The sequence below is a fragment of the Apostichopus japonicus genome, chromosome 16, assembly GCF_037975245.1.
Source record: "Apostichopus japonicus isolate 1M-3 chromosome 16, ASM3797524v1, whole genome shotgun sequence".
In the NCBI taxonomy this organism is placed as follows: domain Eukaryota; kingdom Metazoa; phylum Echinodermata; class Holothuroidea; order Aspidochirotida; family Stichopodidae; genus Apostichopus; species Apostichopus japonicus.
In genome coordinates, this window is record NC_092576.1 from 19,214,182 (window position 1) to 19,238,411 (window position 24,230).

At 34.6% G+C, this 24,230-nt stretch overlaps 3 protein-coding genes across 5 annotated transcripts in view; 1 reads left to right on the top strand and 2 right to left on the bottom strand.

The window, feature by feature from the left end:
* The window catches only part of LOC139982748 (proline rich transmembrane protein 1B-like), a 186,663-nt gene that overhangs the window by 99,787 nt on the left and 62,646 nt on the right, over positions 1-24,230 (top strand). The gene's annotated exons all lie outside the window — the stretch shown is intronic.
* Positions 2,610-11,812, bottom strand: LOC139982744 (receptor-type tyrosine-protein phosphatase alpha-like). Its single transcript, XM_071995824.1, has 12 exons — positions 11,783-11,812; positions 10,824-11,153; positions 10,231-10,306; positions 10,078-10,145; positions 9,074-9,414; positions 7,833-7,929; positions 7,350-7,429; positions 6,774-6,908; positions 6,352-6,480; positions 6,067-6,194; positions 5,560-5,695; positions 2,610-3,656 (listed from the first exon to the last, which is right to left on the bottom strand). The coding sequence occupies exons 2-12, from the start codon at positions 10,849-10,851 to the stop codon at positions 3,582-3,584; spliced, it is 1,293 nt and encodes a 430-aa protein (XP_071851925.1). The 5' UTR covers positions 10,852-11,153; positions 11,783-11,812; the 3' UTR covers positions 2,610-3,581.
* The window catches only part of LOC139982743 (angiopoietin-1 receptor-like), a 172,542-nt gene continuing 160,241 nt past the window's right edge, over positions 11,930-24,230 (bottom strand). Inside the window, exons 5-11 of one of the 3 annotated variants that reach the window (XM_071995823.1) lie at positions 23,659-23,793; positions 22,298-22,447; positions 19,550-19,687; positions 17,453-17,596; positions 16,396-16,689; positions 15,004-15,318; positions 11,930-12,011 (exon numbers count right to left, since the gene is read on the bottom strand). In XM_071995823.1, coding sequence (XP_071851924.1) covers positions 11,986-12,011; positions 15,004-15,318; positions 16,396-16,689; positions 17,453-17,596; positions 19,550-19,687; positions 22,298-22,447; positions 23,659-23,793 — 1,202 coding nt within the window. In that variant the 3' untranslated portion in view covers positions 11,930-11,985. Of the gene's footprint in view, positions 15,319-16,395; positions 16,690-17,452; positions 17,597-19,549; positions 19,688-22,297; positions 22,448-23,658; positions 23,794-24,230 lie in introns of all 3 variants that reach the window. The other 2 variants (XM_071995821.1, XM_071995822.1) reach the window with 2 other exon arrangements.

A 24,230-nucleotide genomic window follows, 5' to 3' on the forward strand; every position in this document is an offset into this window, starting at 1 on the left:
TCACACAGCCTGTACGGTGCATCCTAGATTGCTAATCGTATTAATGTATAGCATGTTGAACGGTCTGAATAACTTTGTCAATGCCAGGAATGCATATATTTATATACGATTAATAAAAAAAAATTAAAAAATGGTTCAATAATATCGATGCACTACTCCACGGCAAAGTTGATTCTTTCAGCTAAATGTGTGTATTTTCAAACAGGCATGTACGACATCCAATTTATCAAAATAAAAAATAAAATAATAATCATAATAGGTTGCACGGTTCAAATTCCATGCTTGACCAGCCACGTTTTTTCATGGATTTTTTTTTGTCAACGATAACTATTAATATTTTTTCATTATCTGCAAAGCTGTCCGCGCTTATCAAATCACAATTTTCTTTATAAATGGATAAGATGGTAAAGCTTAAAGTTCTTCACCTACTTTATTTTTGGTCAAATCAAAAGATCTTAGTCGGAAAGAAAATTGATGATGAAGATTAGAATCCCTTCCCAAAGTAATGAGCGATAATGTAGTGTTTTTTTTTTTCGATCTAGCTAGCAGCTTCATACGGCGACAATCGCAAGCAGGAGAAACAGTCAAATACAAAGAAGAAAGGTGCAAATAACCATCTAATTATTGCAGACGACGAAGTCAAATTCTTGCTAGATAAATGGGATATGTATACCTTAAATCAGTGTTTAAATGTAAAGGTGAAATAACGGGATCATGTCGATTTTGTCATTTCTGCGATACAGTCAGTACGCGCGGTATTGAAGTATAACCTAACGTTAGCTCTTACGTTGTTAGGCTAGGTAAGGCCAGATCGTTTCCCTGATGTAGTCAATACGCTGTACTAGCTATGAGATAGTACAGGCTAGTATTTGTATAGTAAGTACCTTCACTTCCGTACTAAGTCTAGACCTAAGTAAGTATATGCCTACTCTGTGTGTCGTACTCAAAGCAAGACCTTCCCTAATAAACGGCCGTTTCTAGTGACTACTTCTACCTAATGCAAGTAATTGTGGTGTACGGTAACTTATGAGGGCACACCTAATCAAAGCCACACATAAAAAATTATAGTGAAATTATACATAGGGCTAGACTTCTTTCCGCTTAGGTCAGTACACTTTAGTCTAAGTGAATATTAGACCCTGTAGGCCTAGCTTGCCTTCGCTTTTAAAAGACTAGGCCTAGGCTCTACTAGTGGTCTACATGTTTGGGAAATTTCTAATAGTGATTGCCGACAGTGAAAGAGGAGTTTGCTTAAAATTGCAAGTGATGCATTTATTGTAGTGGTCTAGATTAACCTCTGAGTGTAAAACTTACCCAGGCTAGGCTATAACCAATTAAACTATATTAGTAAGTTTAGGTTTTATGTATTGATCATGTGAAATTCAATTAGAAAAATGATAATTTTGAACTATTCATTTATTAAAACCAGAAACTTGTGTATGGTTAATCTCAATCGGGACTATGCTTCAATGTTAATTGGTCAGAAATCAGTGCTTGAGGGAGGGGGGTGGGGGAGACTTGTGTGTCAAACTTTAACGAGTTTTGGCTGAAATGTCAGTTAGTTAAGCTAGGCCTTCCCATGCAATGATATAGGGTTAGCCTAGGTCTAGTCACATATAAGATTTATCCACATGTAAAAATGAAACACCACATGACTAGGTCACAGCTTTGCACTATGTTGTAAGCCTCATGTTGTTCTTATTCTACAATTATACTACGCAGAGGTAGGTTTAGAAGCACTGTTAGTGAGGCAGATTATATTTTCATATTAGGCACAGCATATCATGAGATTGGTGTAAATCTTAATAAACTGAACTGGCAATAGCAGGGACTCCTTATGGCTTTGATTTTCTGAACATTTAAAAGGGACACCTTTACAGTAAGGTATAATATGTTTCAATATAAAGCACATCATATCATGAAATTGGTGTAAATCTCAATAAACTGAACTGTCCATAACAGGATTCCTTATGGCATTGATTTTCTGAGCATTCAAAGAGGGACACATGTACAGTTTTCATGGGAAATAACTTTCGACAAAGTAAGTGGGCCTGACATTTCGATCCTAGCAGGATCTTCTACATAGGCTGAATGACAATTAACATAAACTGCAAGGGACAAAATGATTTTCTGCAGCTCTTACTTGTAATTGACAATATCATCCCTGGCTTCCCTAGTGTACACAAATTAAGAAAGGGGTGAATCTCTACATTATTTGGAGAAATAAGAAGTTGAGCGATGTCATCTTCTATTAAACCACAAATCTATATTGTTTTATATAATCACATAAATACACAGTCCCTGATTAATTCATATCGTTATGCTATTCATCACTCATGTACAACAAGTTGAGGCATGTGAAATAACCTTGGTACACAATGTCGATCAAAGGAGGTAAAGTGTTATATGAAGTTTATCATACCGCATGCAGCTTCTTGTTGCTCATTATAATATCTTCTTGATTAAAACAGTGTAATCACATTTAAATGTAAGCATATCAAATTTTGCAAAATATTTTGAAATCCAGACTGTTCCGTTACTTAATATATTGATACATGGCAAACTAATGTTTAATACATTTATAGAGGTATTGTAACACATGATCAATACGTTAGTGATTCGACTGTACTGAGCCAATTGGTTCGAACATTGTTTAGTTTGTGGCAGTTGTCGTTACATGTGGTAATTATATACAGGTGTCTAGTGGTCAAACGACCAAAGTCTCCGCTACTTTCACATGAATGTAATGTAATGTACAACATTTTCCGTCGGATTTCTAAGTTTAAGACAACAAAAATAACCATACAACCATGAAAGACGACCAAGGTAAATGATTATGTAATTTATCTTTCTTTATTTTCAGTACTACAAGATAATGAAAGGCGCAGATATGTGTAAACAAAATCGTGAAGAGAATTTGGATTAATGTAATATAAGTGTTGAAAAATCGTGGAAATTTGCGGAAATCTCACAATATTAGTACAGAAAACCGAATGAATTTAGTTAGACATTTCAGATATAAAATGAACAGATAAACTAAATGAAAATATATTAAACGGCATTAAATGTCCTGCGATATAATACAATGTGATATTGGAACCTAGTTGGCACACAGCAGATCTACCCAAAGCCATAGTTGGTTGTTAAAGTGAGAGTGACTTCGGAAATACTTTAACTGTATTTACTTTGTAAATAAAGATAAATTGAAAGATGCTGCCAAGAGAAGTATTACCGGATATCCTGTATTTAGTTTATGAAGCTATATGGCCGTTAAGTTCCTTTGCAACAATAACAGCATATGAAATTGTCATGTAAAATGCCATCAATGAATGCAGCAACTATTTGTTTAGACAATCTTCAGTATTATAAAAACATATAACTAATGCAATGTACAGGCATATTTAAGATTAATATCGATAATGTTATAAAACGATGAGTAGAAAATGGTAAACTGATCATATATTTGACGTAAAAACAAGAGTTTTGATTGTTACTGAAGTGTTTTTTCGGAGACCTAGGATTTTAATAATTGGCTAGTAATAATAAATACAATGTTATGAGGGCTCCTGATCAGCTTAAGATTACACAATCACGTCGTAATCCTGCATTTCTGTTAGATAGCAGTTGAGAAGTTGATGACACATCATGTAATCCTCCTGAAAAAAAAAGATAATAAAGGATGAAATACCAGGTGTCTTATTAAAATGAAAAGTTTGAAATGCTAAACAAAATTAGAACAACAGGGATAACTACATAGTATCGACTATGCATGTTCCAAGCTGTCACCATCAATGACCGATTCTGTAATACAGTGATCTCGGAAACTGTTGATTTAATGGGGAAAGAAGAAATTACGAACTTTGCATTGACCCAAATCAGTTACTGCGTGCACTATTAAAAGTTGAGCAGAACGTTTTAAAAATGTTACTTTCTCAACTGCAGTTGGCTAATGGGTTTACCCAACGTTTTGTTAATTCATATAATTACATTTAACCAACAACCATAAACTAGTTGGGGAACATGTAACTATATATATATATATATATATACATATATATGTACATGGGGTTTGTTGGGAAACCTTTGCCAATATTTGGTAAAGGCCAAAGATGAACTTACCAGAAATATCAAACTGGAAGATATGAGTAAAAAGTATGGAAAATTTAGAGGATTGATTAAAAGTAACTGAGTAAAACCTGTCAGCACAAGAAAAATAAGGAAATAATTACGTGAAAGCGTAGTGCCACAACAACAGGGAACATTATTTGTATGCCTTTGTATTGGAACCTTCACATATTGGCTGTCAGGGAATTTTAATTTAATATTCCAAGCACATTTTTAGTGGAATGTATGCATTACAATTACCGGTTGCTTTAATAATATTGTAATACCAGCTGTTGTATTTATCAATATTAACTTGTTAATTTTACATCTTCTGATGTACAATGCTTTAGTTACATTTAATGTAAAGACAACTGTACACTTATGAATAAACTTGGTATGGTCCACATCGTTTATCTATGAGAAAATGACTTTTTTCGTATTATATTAGCTTTTATTTACATCATTGTTTGACATAACTATCAGCACAAAGTCCACACTAAGTCTTGAAAAACAAAGTCGGAGCCAATTAGTATCAGTAAGCACCAAAACTTGGAATAAGTAAAGTGGATATTCTCAAGAAATTGCAAAGTCAATGTTTAACGAATACGAGGCTTTCTAAAATTTATTTGAACAATTCCCTCCACATAAATCAATATAACTTTTAATATTAAATTTAACAAACTATAACATAAACAGAATTCTTGTCATAAAAACACTGGTGTTATTGTGATGTACCACAATGCGATGGTGTATGTCTATGCCAGAGAGTAAACATATTGTTAAGGTAAATATATTGGAAACTAGACTAGCTGTAAAATAAAAAAATACACTCAAATGTTTCTTTTCTAAGACATATTAAAATTAAAGTATGAGTAAAACCATCCTTTAATTATACCTACATCGCAGTAGCTAGTCTGTGCTTTTAACTTTGACCAATGTTGTTATCTTGAAGTAACGTCCTTATCTTGGTTATTTTCATTCGCCTTCTAGCATCTCAACTAGCGCCTGGGTTTAATGTGGGTCCGGTATGTCCGGGTGTCCTTTGCCCAACTTAAATAGTGCAGATAACATTTGTTTAACCATATTGGTCCATACATAAAACAACTTTATTCAAAAATAAGAAAACCTAACTATTTAGACTGTGAACTGGTCATTTCTGTCCAAATTTATCTCTGGAAATTTCTTACATTTCAATAAGTTCAGCCCGTATGTTTATTGTGTAAATATGAATGAAAAGACTACTGAAGGGTAAAATACTATATAACACTACAATGCCATGCGTTTCTTGATCTTCTTTTTTTTGCGAAAATTCTCATTTTGCTTTACAGGTTGGGTAGAGGCGGGAGGTTACATGGTGATGATAGTTTGCTATAATTTTATACACAAGTACCAACAAAGCTACAGCTAATATTAACTGTATTATCATAATATTGTTGTATTCATTCTACGACATACCTTAGTGATAATCGCATTGGGGTTGCACACTTTAATATGTTTAACAGTGTCAAACACTTGTATCGTTTGTCGCGTCTTCATCCTGTTGATCTCAGAGCAAACAGTCACATAAATTCCACTTCTGGATGCGCCATTTCTACAAAACAAAATCCCCCAAAAAACATATTAGATACTATCAATGAGAACAGTAGTTGATACTGGAAAAAGTTGAAGATGTAACATATTATATCACAGTTGATCTGAAACAAATTTTACTGATGTGATATTGCCTTGTAGAACAATACAGCAATATATCAGGTAAAACAACTACTCTGTGTACTTAGGATCATCAACTTAGAGAAAGCTGAGACAGTCGTACTGCTTGCATTGGGTAAACACTGATGCAAACAGTTTTGCTGTTTTACTTTGTCATTTTAATTTTACAATTATTATCTATTTTGTTATATTTGTTCTCTCCGGTAGCAATTATGGTGTGATATCAACTTCAGTATCGGATTAAGAACTTACATGCAATGAATTATTGTTGCACCACGACTTCCAAATCCTGTAGCTGCGATGAAATTTATAAGGGGTGTTAGGCTTTCACCACTCTTAGGCCAGGTGTTTAGAATGAAGCGATTAACATTGATAGATTCCTGAAAGCAAAACGAAAAAGCATGGAACAGAATCGCTCTTCACAAGGTTTCCCTTCGATTTGAAGTTAGTGTTGAATGCCTTATTACCATGTCAAATAATAATATTAATGATAAAGTAAGTAAAAACAAACAATTAATAAGCATATTAGGGTCTTACCCGATACGATCGGTGGGCAACCTGACACTGATGGATTGTATATAGCTGTTTTTTCTCAATGAAGCACGTGGATACTGTCATTGTTCCGATCTCGATGTCGTTTACATCTGGCCAATATTTTATAGCATCCTGTGTTGTGATACAATTAAAAACATACTGTTGACAGATTTCAACAAACAGATGTGCCATGCAGATAAGAATCCTTCATATATTGATATCAGTATGACTACAGCAATAATGACATATTTTATTTCGGTTCGAAAGTAAAGGTAAACTTACGAAAGAATTGTTCCAATGTTAGTAACGTAATGAAAAAAAAAAACCCAGAAGAGACAAGTAATATCAGTTCTCTGCGCTACTTCGAAGCAAGGAATATTAAAAGTTATAAGAATAGTATGATATAGCCTATTTGAATGAATTACATGATTTCCTGAGTCTGACTCATTCAACATAATAATAGTCTGACATTGATAGTCAAACACGAGTCGCCAAAAGTCTTCAACAGTATTCGGCAAAGGTGCCTGTGTCATAATCAAAGTTTGATTCAATCCAGGAATCTGTAGACAAGAAATAGACACAAAAATATCTTTAACAATATAATAATAGCGCTTTGATTATTCCAGTTAACATCTCAAAGCAAACAAGAAGAAAGGAAACAAAAACTTCAAGTTGGTCGACAGCCTAACTCTGTTACTTATTGTAGTTTTTTTTTAAATGACGCTAAAGAATAATATTTTCAGAGAAATTGTTCCACTTTTAATCGAATTAGGTGCTCTATTCAATGTTATTTAAATATATTCAAGTGGATACACGTGGTTGCGATGCCAGCAGAGCATTTTCTACATAACGATGGCAATCATGTCTCGTATAGCTCAGCTGGGTAGTGTACAGGACATATTATCCTGATTTCACTAGTTTGACTACCGAACTAGCCAAAATGTGTTTCTCGCTCTAGCTTCAACTTGAAGCACCGAATGCCTAACTATTTTTATACTTACATTCACGACAGAGGCATTAATGTAATCGTTTCCTCCCTGAGTGAGACACATGGATTTCAGCAAAGGTCGATGGTTTTCCACTGTGAAGAGAAGTTGTAATATGACATTAAATGGACTACATAGGGAAGTGGCAGGCTATTCTCAACAATTTAAGTTGTGTCTGACAATCAAGTTTTCTCTATTTTAGCTATGTTTACTGTTCCGCTTTACTAAGTTTGTTGTCAACTGTTGACACTTTGACCTTAATTTCATCAGCTGTCCGACGAATACATGTTGTCATATTCATTGGCATCAATTTAAACCTTTCATGAGACGTTAGACAGTTTAAACTAATACTATGTGCCCAAAAATGTCACCCTGTTAAGAATATGAAAATTATGCAAGGGTTTAAAGTCATTTGCATGAATATTTATACATATGTTTGGTTATTATCTTGTAACATGCAGTTTTCATTAATTTGTTCTTCCTCATCGAGATACTCACGTGGTACAATATCTCCATATCTGTTCTTGTGCAAGTTTTCAGGAGATGCCCCAGAGAATGAGTTGACATTTGTGCTGGGACTTACTTTTTCGAAACTCTGAAGATAAACACAAAAACAATATTTTACAGTAATTACTTAGCAATAAATGTTGCCTCATAAATAAAAGCTAGTGAAAATACAATATTAAGTTTATGTGATATTTATTATTTCTTGTATAAAATGACAAGATTATTGTTGAAAATGACAATACCATCATGAATGTCAATTTCCGCACGGCATTTTGTGTTCCTCAGACGGTAACAACATATGTCAAAACAGTTAAACGAATACACGTATTAGTCTTTGTATCGAGTGCATTCTGCTTCTACCCGATAATGGTATCTGTATCTGTTTTGTCATATTTCGTGTGTGTGTTTTTCCTCTCCTGCTTTGCTGAGAACATACATATCTTCGGTTAGTCTATTAATATTTAGCTGTTGTATCTCTCAAATAATCGCAGTGTGTTCATGCAGTTTACACAATGTACATAGTGGTCCAGTTTTGCTCTTTCAATGACATTTCTTCTTGCATATATATAGGAGCAAGACATTTCAGCAATGGGCATATTTTTATCCTTTTGTTAGCTGAGTAAATGAGTTCGTATTTGCAGGGTTAAGTCAATGGTTAATGTTGTGCAACTATTGCAGAAACTGGGTTCGTGACAAAGCTCCGGAATAGCTGATTATTATATTATGTCTTTATGTTAAACCTTTTGCAAAACCTGTAAGATAACAGTGACTTATTCAGTATAGTATTCAACCCACGGACGACACCATGTTGTTATGATATGGACGTATGGTGATAGTTTGTTTCTAAATACTGGCAATTATCTTGTAGCCGATACTGTCTAGCCAAGTTCACGCTAAACAAACCGATCTTCATAGACAGGGCGATTTTTATGTTCGTTATCATTATTTCTAGGTTAAATTTCTCATTGACACCCTATATTAATTATATCATATAGGCAATCAATGACAATTTAAGTTACTCAAGATTCAATTTGATTGCATGATATCATGCCTATGTAGCTTTCCTTACTAACATGTTACCCTCTAAGATGACACAAGACATTTTGTAATCGATGGCCTAAAAATAAAACATATTAATCTTGAATATGTGCCCATCCTGTCGACAATTGTATAACAGTAAATTCACCTCTATATTTTTTTGAATGATTTTTGCGTTATGTATTCATTATCACCTTAAAGGTAGCCGATATCATTTCTTGAGCAGTAGAACTTCTCATGAACAACGGAAACCTGGAAACTGCCATCGGTTTCCTAAGAGAAAATTCATCATCAGCATTGTTTTGGTACACGTGGACATCTTCCATTTTTTCGCATTTGTCGCTTTCTTGTTGTGCTTCAGCGCCTCCATCTTGACGAGTAGATGGAATTTCATATCCATCACTGGTGTTATCAGTTCCTGTGGCTGACAGAATGCATTCCTCGTGTTTCTTAGAAGGAATATAACGTACCATGTTGCTATGCCCAATATCTTTGCTCACATATTCATAGGCAAAAGGGGCTTCGTTTGTAACCTCTGCAAGAAGGAAATATCATTTGTAATCAATAGATATTAAACAAATGATGAAGGTGGTATGAACAATCACACTCATTGTTTTAACAGTTGGTCTAAGAAAATACAATCGTATTACAATTGTTTAATGGAAAAACAAGTTATTGTAATAGAAACGATGGCTTATAGATAGGTCATTGCGAATTAACGACATAACTCATTTCACCGCAATTGACACACACAATCATGGAATATTTTGTACTAACTGATGATTGAAAAAACTTGGACTGTAACATTTATTTGGTATTATAGATGTTCACAGAAAAGAAAGGATCACATCTTATTAGACATTGTTGGTTTTGTGTTTATGTTTTACTGATCTAAATTTATTTATAATGTAAACTTTATGTGAACTGGCGGCAGTTAAGAAAAACATTGACTATAACTTGTTCAGAACAGTGAAATTATTAATGCGGGAAATGTAAGACTGCGATTTCAAAACCAACGTATGTGCTTCTTCTATATGAATGGTGCTATCGTCTCCTGAAAATAAACAGCATTGATGGCACTAGAGGCTCTTCATAAAATATAATAGTAAATCTTTAAGTCCTACAGTATAGTGCAGCTTGTGTTGGCGTTATATGTAGACAGATTTAATTAAAACCCACAAGAAACTTACAAACTTACCTTTTGAGTCGTCTGCTTGTCGTTCCACAGTTTTAGGTTTGGATGTAGATCTCCTATATTTCCATATTCTTGAGAGAAAAATGAAACATAATTTGAAAATTAATTAAAATTATAGCGTAACATCTAACCATGGCAACGTTTTCAGTGACTCACCCGTAAACTGCAAGAAGAGCAATTATTGCGAGAGAGACCGCTCCAATTGTAACACCAACAATTAATCCAACGGATCCTGAAGGGAAGAACAAACGTTTATATCATAAAGTTTCCTTTGATTGTTAGTACAGGTACGGATGTATATTGTGATGTTTCCTTTGATTGCTAGTAATGGTGCGGATGTATATAGCCATGTTTCCATTGATTGTTAGTTAAGGTGCGGATGTATATAGTAATGTTTCCATGGTGACCAGCATTTGCCGGATATGACTGTTTCATATCGTAACGTTACAATGATACCAATATCATACGACTGATCTACAAAGACGTTCAATAGTAATAATTATAATATGGGTAACAAATGACAGCAGTTTTAACATATTTTACTTGTAAAAGGAGAAAAAACAACCAAGTAAATGTACATGAATTTGTTTTGGTAATTTATCTAGTTCCCACACATACTATTGACAGTGATTACAGCATAACATAATGTTCGGGGACGCTACGATAAACTAGGACGTAGACGAAATAGTTAATGAACTTTTTTATCAAGTACAATGTTGCTCGAATCAGTAAAAAGTTGTTGTACTTACCCGTATCAGGCAAATTTGTTTTCACCATTTCCAAGACTGGACCGGGGGGTCCTTCCCCATTTAGCCCTTCTCTCACAGCTACAACCCTGAAGTCATAGTCTGTATCTGGTTCAAGTGACGTAATTATCACAGCATAATTATCTTGATCATTGCTTGCATTTACTCTTATAAAGGTACTTGGCCAATCGCCGCTCTCCGACAGCTTGGTTAGTAACCTATATTCAACCACTGGGGGAGTCCCAACGTCGCCATCCCATACCGACCAGGTAATTGTTAGCGAATTTGAGCTGCTAACACTAGCAGCTGGAACTGCTCGGTATTCCGGAAGTCCTTTAAGAAACAAAACAAAAACTACAAATTTAGTAAAAATAATATAAATAATGAGCATCAGCTTTTGCAAACAGTCATATGGTAACGCATTTCAAGAAAAAACACTACAATAACATGATAAACATCAACATTGACGGGAAAAGGTATGTACATATCATTATTTTGTATTTCGATGTTTTGTCGTGAAGGATCGTTTCTGCGCAATAAACAATCATTGAGCAATTTTGCTGGTAATGTTGTACAATTGTGCTGTGACTGATTTATAAAATTGCGAACTTTAACCTGCTCATTCCATTGCACTAGCTCATTTAATTTATTGACTATTCAAAGGTTTGTTCAGCTCGCAAGTGTCATTAAGGAGTAGTAACGTTAAAGATTACAACACCTGAAAGTAGGGACTTTTTGGCAAACTACCAGTTAAAGACACGGAGGAAAAAACTGTTCCGTGACGGATAATACTTAATTGTTGGCGCTATATTACTTTCCTATAGTTGGATAAAAACTCCTTAACGCTTTAAAGCTGTCAACTAAGCGACGGATAAATTATTCTATATAATCACTTAATTAAATAAAGACTTCATTTACGTAAAAATAGTCGAATGAAATCGTTGTAAGATTAACCACCATACTTGGAACAAAGTAGTAAATTGTATTACTACTGGAACAAATAAATTAAATAACATTCAACAGTGTTATTGAGTATTCCACAAATAATGACATCATAATATACGTGGAGAATAACATGATAATTGCATTGAAAATAAAATGATGTGCACCTTCCAAGATATTTTTACATTTTCCTGATCATCTCCAGCGACTTCTGCCGTAACATTCATTGGTCCATCTTGATCAACTTGTCTGAATATGAAATATGGACATTAAAACGAGACCCCCGAAAAAATGAAATAAAGTCAATAAATTGGTAACCATATTTTTCAAATATAACATGTGAAGCTCTCTAAGGTATGTGATAAATGATGACATTCTGCTTCAGGAAATTTAAGTCATTCTTAGTTCGGTTTAAAAGGATGCCAACCAATAACTAGTTTGGTGAGAGCAAATTACCAGAATGTTAGACTACTTTCAAACGCACCTCTTCCGTTAGGTAAATCAACGAATACTTGGCTACGTACGTCATTCGAGCAGTTGGAGTGGTCCGGGGTAAAACCTGTTGTTTTTCTGTGTGTTGTTTACATAGTATCATACAAGAAATTCCATCAGTGTCACTGAAATATCTATCTCAAATTAATGTTAGCCTGAGTAAAATCACTGACCGTGTAGACGAAGCAAGTCTATTGAAGTTTATTTATAGTGATAAAGAATACGTAGAACTATTTAACTTACGCTAAACTTCAGGTCCAAACTATATTTCTCGTAATGTTTATTTACTTTTTGGGAATAATAAAGTAACCATGAGTTCCAATTTTCATTGAGGTTCCTTTGCTTTGTTATAGATTCTCAAACATGAAAATTAGGAGAATGGAGTGTCCAAAATGTTGAAATTTTCTCAACTATTTATACTACATTTGAAATGTTGCTATTTATTGATGAATTCCAATTTAGCTACATTCATTGAAGTCCATAGTCTGGACAACAACAAAAGGCCAATGCGTAAGATTTATTGTAACATGTAAGAACTCAAATCGACCTACTTTTTATTTTTAAATTTCGTGCTTATGAGTTATTTTAGCCTCACACTTAATAATATGTATTCAAAAAGAAGACATGAAAATGAGTTGGGAAATACTGACAAGGTCTACTAACTTTCCAGAAAGTAGTAGTGTTACTGGTTTCCGTATAGTTTACGAGGGATGTGTTAGGGGTTTGAATCTGATGAATCTACCATCTTAGGTTTCATCGTTTAATGCGACCAAACAATCATCATGCTAAGTTCACATAGGCTTACCTCATAATGTTGATCTACCTTATAGCCAAATTTAAAACGCCTAAATTACCGGAGCTTCACCCCTGGACACCAATTACGGCTCAGAGCTACATTCAAGAGACATTTAAGCATAAGTTAAGTGCTGCAGCTTCTGTTGCAGCTATGCAGTTTACGTAAATATAAAAAACATGGGATGGGGAGGTGGGTAGGAGGTGTTTCTTAGCCCCTAATTTTTACTGTGATGTGCACTTTGTGCTGGTGCATTTTTAAACTTGCTAAATGTCCTCCTACATAAAGGTTTGCTTGCCCCAAGATGCCTCTGTTTGGACTTTCAAGCGCCATCACTGACTGGGACATTATAGAGTTGCTCGTGTATAATTTACAGTTGAATTTGTTTTCACAATTTTCCACATATACTGCCAGTTGAAATGACTGATTATCAGTGTGGTATTCGAGTTTGTTATATCGAGAACTTAGGGACTGAGACCTCTTTAAATGCATTACGTATTGACAGCGTCAAACAAAGTTGTTTAAGTGTATTGTACTTTATGCACAAGTTTACGCATCAAACAACATGGCGGTATCCTCTTAATAGCAGTAAAAATTGTGTAGTAGTTAACTAGTTACAGCTTTCTTGAGGAAAGAATCCTGAAGCAAAGCTGACGGCATATACTATATTTCAATCGTGCAGAAAGATGCAACCACTTTTGCTGAGCGATAATTGTCGACGAGGCTAACTGTCATTGAAATGTTATCCACAAGCAATATTAATGTAATAATGTAAACAAAATTGATGTGACAGACAAATGAACTGTGTAGGAACATATACGTACAAATTTGGTGAATATTAAAGGCCAAGCGATATGTTTCGAAAGATTCGAAATATTAGTTGCCTTATTTCGTAAGTGTTCTTGTCATGTCACAGTCGGCGCACACAAGCTCCATAAAAATAAATCGTTTGCGTAATACCATAAATATGTAAACTTTTGAGAACCAAGAAAAAAATGCTGTTTCAACAGGCTTCAACAGGAAAGTTATTGAAGGGAAGCTACTAAATTTAAAGAAAAATATATATATAAGTCAAAATAGTCTTACATACCTTGTAAAGGAAATCAAACAAAGTTTGCCGATAGCAAGGCGATACCTACTTACAGTAGAAATTTGGGAAGGATCATCAGTCTATAGTATCATGCATACAGAGCTACACACATATATGCTACTACATGTTTCTCACGTGCATATTCATGACAGACGATAACACGGTAGCATGCTAGGTACTTTACAGTTTGGTCAGGGACATTGTATCCACTGTTACTTCAGGACCCGAAAGCAGACCTCAGAAATAATTTAATAAAAACATAACTAAGTAAGTTCGTCTGCAGCCAAATCAATAGGGGCCGTTGCTGGGTGACGGGTATCTTTGTTCCAAGTATGAAAGCAAACCGCTTTCAAATATCTTGAGATTTAATATTTACCCAGCCTACACGTCACTTCTACACCCACAAACATCCGAACACACGCCACCGCCATTGCATTGGTTACAGTTAACATTTAAAATGAAAATCCGAGTTTGTAGGTTTATGGGAGCTGGAATATCCGTTAAGAATCTAGGGGCAATAGGTTTTCAATTTTCAGTAACAAAGCACTTGAAGGTGTATTTTACAAGAGATAAAATGAAAGGGTTACTGTGATAATCATGAAATGCTGATATACAACAAAACACAAATACTACTTCATTACAATTTACTAAAAAATGGTTCCAATGGCTTTAGTTTTAAATGCTTGCTATTCAAATATCCTTATGATCTACTCAAATAAAAAAAAAAATCAACAATAGTAAACACAGTGCAATGATATTCTGGCAAGATCCATGGTCAATAAACATCTTCTTGACCGTAAAAACAATTGACATGACAGATAAAATTATTAAAAAGCATTGGGATTTAATATGATGATTCAAAATACCTGCACACATGGTAGTAGCATTCAGCGCTGGACTCTTTGGACCTTCTCCCTTCTCTCCTTCTCTTACTGCTGCTACACAGAATGAGTATCTTTCCTCTGATGTGAGGGCCGTAAAGGTGACATTCAGGGTCTTGATAGATGTAGACGTATCCTGGATAGACCAATTCAGTCCTGATGCCAGCTTGTAGTAAGGTGTATACCCAATCACAGGAGGGTCCCCATATTCATTTTCTTCATCCCAGGCTGACCAGCTGATGGTGACTGTTGATTCAGTTATTAGATCTGCTTTTGGAGCAGATTGCAGTACAGGAAGATCTAGAGGCCCAAATGGGAAAGAAGAATTACAGATCATCTATTTGAAGAAATCATTGTTGACTATGCTATTGTTGACTATGCATTGTTGGCATATAATGCTACGTCAGACGTGAGCATGGTTTATCGCAAGATACAATGAACACTATAATACTATTAAAGAATGAGTAATTGTCATCATGTTTACAGGTGGTCATGGAGTATAGTATTGAAGTCAGTTGCATAGTAGGCCTAGTCGACATCTGGTGATAATACAGTTAATGTACATATAATCTAACTACTGCCTTGAGTAATGTTGTTACTAGCCTTAGGGTAGTCTGAAATTCATTTAGAGTTCTAAAAAGCATTGCTCAATAAAGCGTAATTAATGGCTATACATAGTGTTACGACATGTGATCATGTGAATGTGTTTGGTAAATGTATACAAAGAATATAGTTCAAGAAATATTGCCTTTGGAGATATCGGTTTGATTCTGACACAAGTTGACTTCACTAATATCCATCTATAACTAAAGAATATGACATTGGTACTCAACAAACTACATGGACCAATATACCACATTATAAAATCAAACAACATTGATGGTGAAAAATATTTTGCGTTACATAATTTTAAGATTGAAAGTTAAGTAAAATAAAGAAGAAAATATTTAAGCTCAGCTGCACTAATGGTACGGTTTATTACTAGTAAAGTTAAGTAGTAAGTTAAACTTGAACTTCAATTTATACACCAATATAAACAAAGTAATAAGAAATGAAATCTCAAAATGTAACTAAAATAAATAAAGCAAGTGTGGTAGCATGAGAGTACGTGTTACATTACTTACTTTCAAACTTTCTTCTTTACAATAAGAGGTATTGTCATATTATGGTTAGTGTATATTATAACCATCCGCCTTTGGATCATCTTTCTATAGTGTTTGGTATTCACTGTTAAAAGTTACAAACTGTGTGCTGACGATTGTTTCAAAGATACAGAAAATTGACTTTGCCGCCTTCATGTTTAATACTAAGCAATTCTAAAGAGACCACGGTTGACCCATAAAGTGCAAATTTAACATATGCAGTCATGCAACTCACCAAATACATCTATGGTTATGTTATATACTGCATATTTTTGGTCATCTTTCCTCAGCTGACAGTAAAGTGTCTGTCCATCTCTGACGTTATCTACCATGAATGGAGCAGTTCTTGTTGTTGCAGTACCACTCAACTGTTCTGAAGAAATGCCATCGTCATCTAAATGCTCATGATGTCTTGACAAAACAAAATTTAACTTATTAATGTCTGAAGAACTTGGACCTTTAGCAGCTGTGCAAGTCACAGGAACTGTTACTCCTGGATTTTTACGAGTATAGGCGGCATCTATTAGACCTTAAATGAGGAAAGAATGACAAACACTCATAGTATAGGCGGCATCTATTAGAACTTGAATAAGGAAAGAAAGAGAAACACTCAAAGTGGTCGTTATAAAACATAAGATTATACTGTGCTAGGACCTCTACATCTTTATCGTTGTTTTCCAGTACAATGCAAAAGTAACAATTTGATGAAAATGAATTGATATTGCAAACATTATATTTTGATGACAACGAAATGAAATTGCAAAGAAAATATTTTGATGAGAATGTACTGATATTGTGTAGTGCAATTTTCTTAACATCACAAACTATATCTATAACATTAAATAATGTTTAACTAGATAGGAATAATTTAAAAACAAGCCTTAGGCAAGGGTGAAGGCAGGTGCAAAGATACAAACTGATCTTACAGATAAAAGAACGAAAAATCATTATTAAAATATCTGACAATAACGTATAGGTTCAAGTGATAAAGGTATTTCTAACAACCGAGTTCTCTACTGTAAGAAGGAAACAGCGCACATTACCCAACGTCAATGAAACAGACTGTGTTTCGTAGTTATTCATTGCGGCAAAGAAACGTTATCATAACAATAATCACGCTCGAATAAGAACTGTAGAAGTTACATACTCCTCACATCACCTACAGCAATGAATCATGTTAATATGTCAATTTTACTGCATAACTATCAATTTTCCAAAGTTTTCTTTAAATGTCATTTCATATTTACCAGCGTTACAATCCCCTGATGCAATCATGACAGAATGTTTCTTACCTGTCTGACATAAGTTTGGTGAAAATAGTTCCACCCATTCAGGATTGCAACCTCCAGAGCAACTTCCTGTTACTTGGTTACAGTAACTTTCTGAACAATGACAATCATTTTCACAGTCTTCTCCAAAGTGTGGCCCCAGGCATTCTGTGAATCAAAATGTTCTACATGCATTCACTTTACTGTTAGATATTGTAATATCTTTGTATATGATGGCTAGATGTTATAACAATGATACAAAAGGGAAATCTATTCTATACTCAATTGCTAACTGATAAGGATTAATTCTCTCCTTCTCTTCTCAAGTTAATATAAAATTATAGCCAGGTAACAAGTTCAACCACAAATTAAAAGATACAGACGGCATTCTGATGATTTTGAGGTTTCTAAAGTGGCATTTTAGCTCTGACCAAGCCTCCTGTGGATGTACAATTTAACCCTACAGCTTAAAGAAGACTACTATAAATTGATTTGATCACTGTGTAACTTGAAGGGAAATAAACACATTTCCATACTTTCACTATTCTTCTTAAGTAAAATGTCCCACACTCTGGTTGTGGTGATGATTTGTTTCCATAATTTTAATTTCTAAGAAAAATATTAAGAGCAAAAAGGAATTGTTTTGAGAACAAAGTTATTTTTATGTTGAATTTCCATCTGAAGTATATTTATTCATACAATTTCCAGTACAACCTCAAGCCATATTTTTACAATACACTTGTCCCATGTGAACTTCATAGCACGGAACACAATTTTGGTGTGGACATTCTCCCGTTATCTTATCGCAAGCAATATTCCCTATGCAGTGACACTTTTCAGTGCAAGTAGATCCATAAGAGCCATAAGTACAAACATCAGAAACTACAGGAATAAAAATATATCATTTCAAAATGCCTTTGAAGTTTGAAGAATTGTTTTCAATGTTAATGTTAGTTGTGTAAATTATAATGGAGAAGAAACAATCTTTACAACATGCATCTCTACATAAACTCTCATATGCATATAGGTATTACATACTGTACATAAAAATACTTATTTCCTTTTAAAGCCCATTTATGTTAAATGTGCTTTGGCTCTTGTGTAAACTTGCAATGCAATGCGGTTTATTTACATTTTTATTTTTTTTAATCTTCCTTCATCTTCTTCGTAATATTTGTCTTCATATTTGTCCTTCAATTATGGTGCTCTCTTACAAGCGATAAGATTAAACCTATAGAAACAAAATGATGGAACATGGAAAGTACAACCTTGACAACAGCCTTATATGTTCCATCATACGTAGTATTGTCAAATTAAGTAACTTGGAACAACATGAGTCCTGGAGATAAAAGGAAATGCATCACCTCCACCCCCTCCCTCATCGGACAATCTAACTAATATATGGTGAAACAACCATGTTTGATTTCCATAAGAGAGCAATAACGGTTTAGTGATGTGATGATAATTTATCTTTCCTCTGGGAAAACTGGCCAAAAGTTATAAACCCTCCAGAATTGGCTGCATACATTTTTGTGTTGCATAGATTGTAAAAAAAGGGTAATATTTTTTTTTTATAAAATATAAAGATAACAGTTGACAACTTAGTATTCATGCAACCTGACCAGTCTCAGCTGCCATTCAAAAGTGTATTTTTAATGTCATGCAGTTTACGCGATATGTAATATCCAAGTCAAAGAGTAAACAAAATTTGACAGTGGTCACAAAAGAAGTCTAAATGTTTGATTTTGGTCACTACATTTTTACTTTCACCATATTGGGAAGACGGGCTTTAACCGATTTATATTCAACAACACAGTATTTTTTGTAAGGTTTAGGATTTAAGATATAAGATCAGATACTTACTCCCTGCACATTTCATACAAACTGAGTCTCCTGTGGGTTATCACACTAAACATATTGGTCATTGACAGCTCTGTAGGAAGCTGTTTCTTGGGATCCTGCAACACATCCTCATTTTACAAAGTGTTTACCAATTTTGCTATGTGAATGAAGCTGCAACTTACCGCGGTTGAGAAGGTTTGAGATCAGAGCAAGTCATTTCCTACTAATGATGTATCAAATGTCATGTTAGATCAATATCCATCAAGTAACACTACTAACCCTGACAATTAGTTCCTGTCCATCCACTACTACAGCCTGCTGGTGATCCTGTACACACTCCTGTATATCTGTCACACTGCCCATACTGACAGTGACAGGTCTGTAGGTAGCTGGCTCCATAGGTTCCTGAATCACATGCTGATGGCAAAGCAAACGAATTGCTTAGTTAAATGAAATTGAAACTTATGGGAATTTGTTTCCTCTATTAACTACTTTCATGTCATAGTTCAAAACACTTTTACTATCAATTTCCTACATAGCAGAGAAAACCACTCACACACATACTTCCAACTCCCAGTATGTATTCCCCTTGTGAGATATTGTATCATACAAAGTATCTGCCTAGCCTAGCCTGGCGAAGCCTGTATTGAGAAGGGTGAATGTTAGGTAGATGTTACAGCCCACGCTAAACTCCAACTGACCTGATTGCTTTTTCTTTAATTTATGCCCATACTTTCTTTTTGCATAAGTTAATATTTATCAATTATTGTGATAACATAAACGGGTCATAGCCAAACCCTCCGAATGTGCGAGGGACGGAATGTGACACACATTTGAACAAGTGTTAGTTGAACTGTCACAAACAAGATACATAAATTGATTCAATAAAAATGATGCATGTACAACAAAATTAAGAGATCAAAAGATGTAGAAAAATGTCTAATTGATAACTTCAGATATTATGCGCCTTTGCAAAAGAAGGAAGCGTGATCTACCAAATCCATGTTATAAGAGATGAAGATAAAGCCACTAAATTTTTGAATCTTTGCATTTTAGCTACAAATGGAAATCGCTCAACCTTTCAGGATTACATCCTATGAGGTCAGGAGGAGAGGCGGCGGTAGCTAGCGGTAGGTGGGCTGCTGCCTCTTCAGTACTTTAATATTCATCATTGAGTAACCATCAATATGTCTCTTAAAAAGTCCCATCTGACCAATTGGAATATCAAACATGCAACAGCTCAGTTAACATGATTGAATCAAATCATTCAATGACAAAACAAAGTACCTAGTACCTCTACCATATTTGGGGAAATTCGGACCCTAGTTAGACACAGCTTAATGAAAGTTATCTTCAACATTGCATGCGGCTACTTTAGTAGGCTCTACAGAAATTGATTATAATAATGTACAGTACTGGAGGAAAATCCTGTTGACAAAACAAGAAGGTAGTACAGTATAAAGACCATACAAAAAATGTTACATTTCAGTCTATTTACAGCTACTTTTAATATGAAATTCAAAATCTTCAAACTTTTGAAAACTACATACCTGGAGTAAAGTTAAAAAGTTGATATTTTTTGGGAAGTATAAAATATCTTTTTTTATTTAATCTGCATTGCCACATGTTACCCATTGGCAGACGAAATATGAAATTTGACAAATTCATTTGACATTAATGATCCAACCTTTGGTGCCTATCATTCTTTGGAAAAGGTTGTACAAAGTCTTCCTTAACTCTGAATATTTGGCAATTTGGAGTAAATATGATAATTTTGATCTCTCAAATTCAGAGAAACAAATCACACAAACAGATTTATGTAACACATTTAAGGCAAATGGGAGTTTTGAGCCAATCATCAGTTGGTCTTGTGTAAGAAACCGCAAATAGTATGGCGCTAAATTTTGGGTGATGTCATTTTGACCTTCTGATAGAGGGACCATATCTCATCATCAGTGAATGTCATCATTCTGATCGAGGTTTATCCAAATAAGAGAGGAAGTGTTGGGAACGGTTGCAGATAGGTCACAAGGTTCACACCAAGCTTTGCACTGTGTGAATATTCCATATGCCAGACATTTTACTTGACATACATCTTATGGAGATCGAGTTGCATCTTTCTAATTGTGCATACATAAGAAACAGGCCTGGATCTTCCTTTGGTCATAGATGTCTATCTCATTTCTCCCAATAGGGCCCGTATTTTGACCTTCTGATGGAGGGACCATTTTTCATCATCAGTGAATTCATGTAGCCCTCATGGAACAATTTGTTCAAGTTTCAGCAGAAGTCCGGGGTGGTGATCTGACAATCCCTTGCTAAAATGACATATGCACCTGGTGTTTGAAATTTCGTCCAAAATTTAGTACCAAAATTCCATCCCTCGCACCTAAATTCCACTCCTGGAAAAAATTACAATACTGACGACCCGTAAGTTTTTCTTCTCATTCTTTAATGTTTGTTTTAGATGTTATAGTTTGGTGATTCTTTGGGGAGTTTCACATATATAACAGTATTTTTTCCATCTGAAAGCTATATTCTTGTGTCTTAAAATGCATTACGGAAATTTCTCATTTTATTAAACATTTTCGGAACTTTCATTGTATTCTTAATATATGACTTAAAGAATGAACATGAATACAAAAAAGGACGATGATCAGTTTATTTTATCTAAATTAGACTATATTTTTGTGAATTTACATTGTAGCCTAATAAATAATAGGGTTGTAGTAATAGTTGTTGTTTGTACAAAGTCATTGAAAAGGAGATCGCTTTGCTAAATTTCACCTACTGAATAGCATGAATAGATAGAAAGAAGAGTGTAGACTTTTACAATAACACCATTACTACCTCTACACCCGCCCATCCCACACCATCACTATTTTACCCTTTTGGATTATGTCAATCAAAATGTAAATTCCAAAACCTACACATCACTAAATTAGTTCTATAAAGAAGGAATGATAAAATCTTTACACAACATGATGGAATAGGAACAAATGTTGAAATATTAAAGTAAAGCTCTACCGGTAAGGCAGTCCAACCCCTTCCATCCTGTGTTACAGCTACATCCATATGGGTGGGCTAGGCAGAAGAGGTATCTACTGCAACTGTCAGCACCGCCACTGCTGGAACATCTTCTCTCACACGTGTCTGTATATCTGTTACCTCCACATTCTAACAGGAAAATATAAATTAATAACAATGCCGCCCTAGTAACGTTACAGGAATCACAAATTCAGTGCTGCTCCCAAAAGGGCATGCAACTTCACTAGCCAACTTAGACGCTGCAATTTTTTTTAGTCAGGTGCAAAACATTTCATTGCTTAAAAGCAAAAGAACAGAAACAACAAGCGCAAAAATGTATGGTTATAAGCATTTCTCAACTGTATTCAACAATGTCACATACTGAGGCTAGTAAAATTGACCTAGGTGTCATGACCAAGTGAGGAATTGATTTAAAAATAGCAAAACAGGGTGCATACACCATTTCATGTATTTCACTGATGATATCCATATGCGATGATCCAGAAAACCCTTTTATTCAGCCTAATCATATGTTGACTATATATGACTAAATCCAATCGATATTCGGTGCAAATTACAATTCAATGAAACTTGATTGAATGAGTCATTCTGTTTTTTCTTGACACTTATCTCAGAATCATCAACAGGCCGCTGAACAACAAGAGTTTATGTTGAGGTTTTGCAATTGTGAGATTAAATTACGAACGTTATTGATATTGAAATAATACACCTAATAAGGTTCTGTCTGCAACATGTAGGATTTTCATAAACCATTCTTGATACTCTAGGTAAATTAAGACAACCTGAATGTATTCTGCAATTATTAAACCTACAAGTATATGATCTGGATTAGCGATGGGGGGGGGGGGGTCCAAATCACTAGATAAACACCAACAACATGCAGTTGCTCACAAGGCTTTTACTGTCTCAATTATGATTTCAAAGGGAAGTTTCTCAAATCACAAACATTGTTTCCAAGGGCAAACACTTGGATTTTTAAATTATTAAACACACTGGTGTACAAATACGGCCTAAAGCATCACCGTTTCAGAACTGCCTTTAATTTGCAGATAAGGTAGGTGATGGTTTGAAATTACCAACATCACACCTTTACATACAAGATACAAGGTCAAACGCTTTTGATACAGTAGACTTAAGCCATTACTTGGTTCCCTTTAGCATCATCATTTTTTTGCAATGAAATACGAAGTGGGTTACCAGTGAGCTTGAATAAATGTTATTTACATTTCCGATTCCAAGTCACATTATGCAGACTCCCTCTCTGTCATGAAGATATACAGATATATATTTCTCATCAAATATATATATATTTCTCAGTAAAACATGAAGAAAATTGTTACCTTCTTCACAATTTGTTCCTTTGAACCCAGGGGCACAAATGCATTTTCCGCTGTTCTCATCATAAATGCCTCCGTTATAGCAGTTATCACATATACCATCACAAGCATCTGGGCCCCATCGATTAGCTGGACAAGCTGGTGTTATGAAGAGATCATGCAAATATGTAGATTATGAGTATGAAGCTGGAATAATGATGACTTATGTTAGTATAGTAACATTAAATGAGCTGTACCTTCAGTATGTGTCGTCACTCATCAAATCCAAGGTTCATTTCTGAAAAAAAACTTAACCAAGAATTTTAAAGAACTTCATTTCACATTTTGGATCACAATGTACCATGGTATATTCTCCTATAATACTTTACTGTAGCCGCTTGATTTTTTTTCAGGTGATCTCTGATCAAGTCTCAATGTGCCAGGCTGATGCAGGTATGATCTCTAACTTACCACAAAATCAAGTAGGCAAGACACAATTAAAATTACAGCCGCTTATTAAATGTATTTTTAATACCCGGTGCGCCTTCACATTTTGATCATATCCTCTTTTAAAGAAGAACTAAACCCTGAGGTAT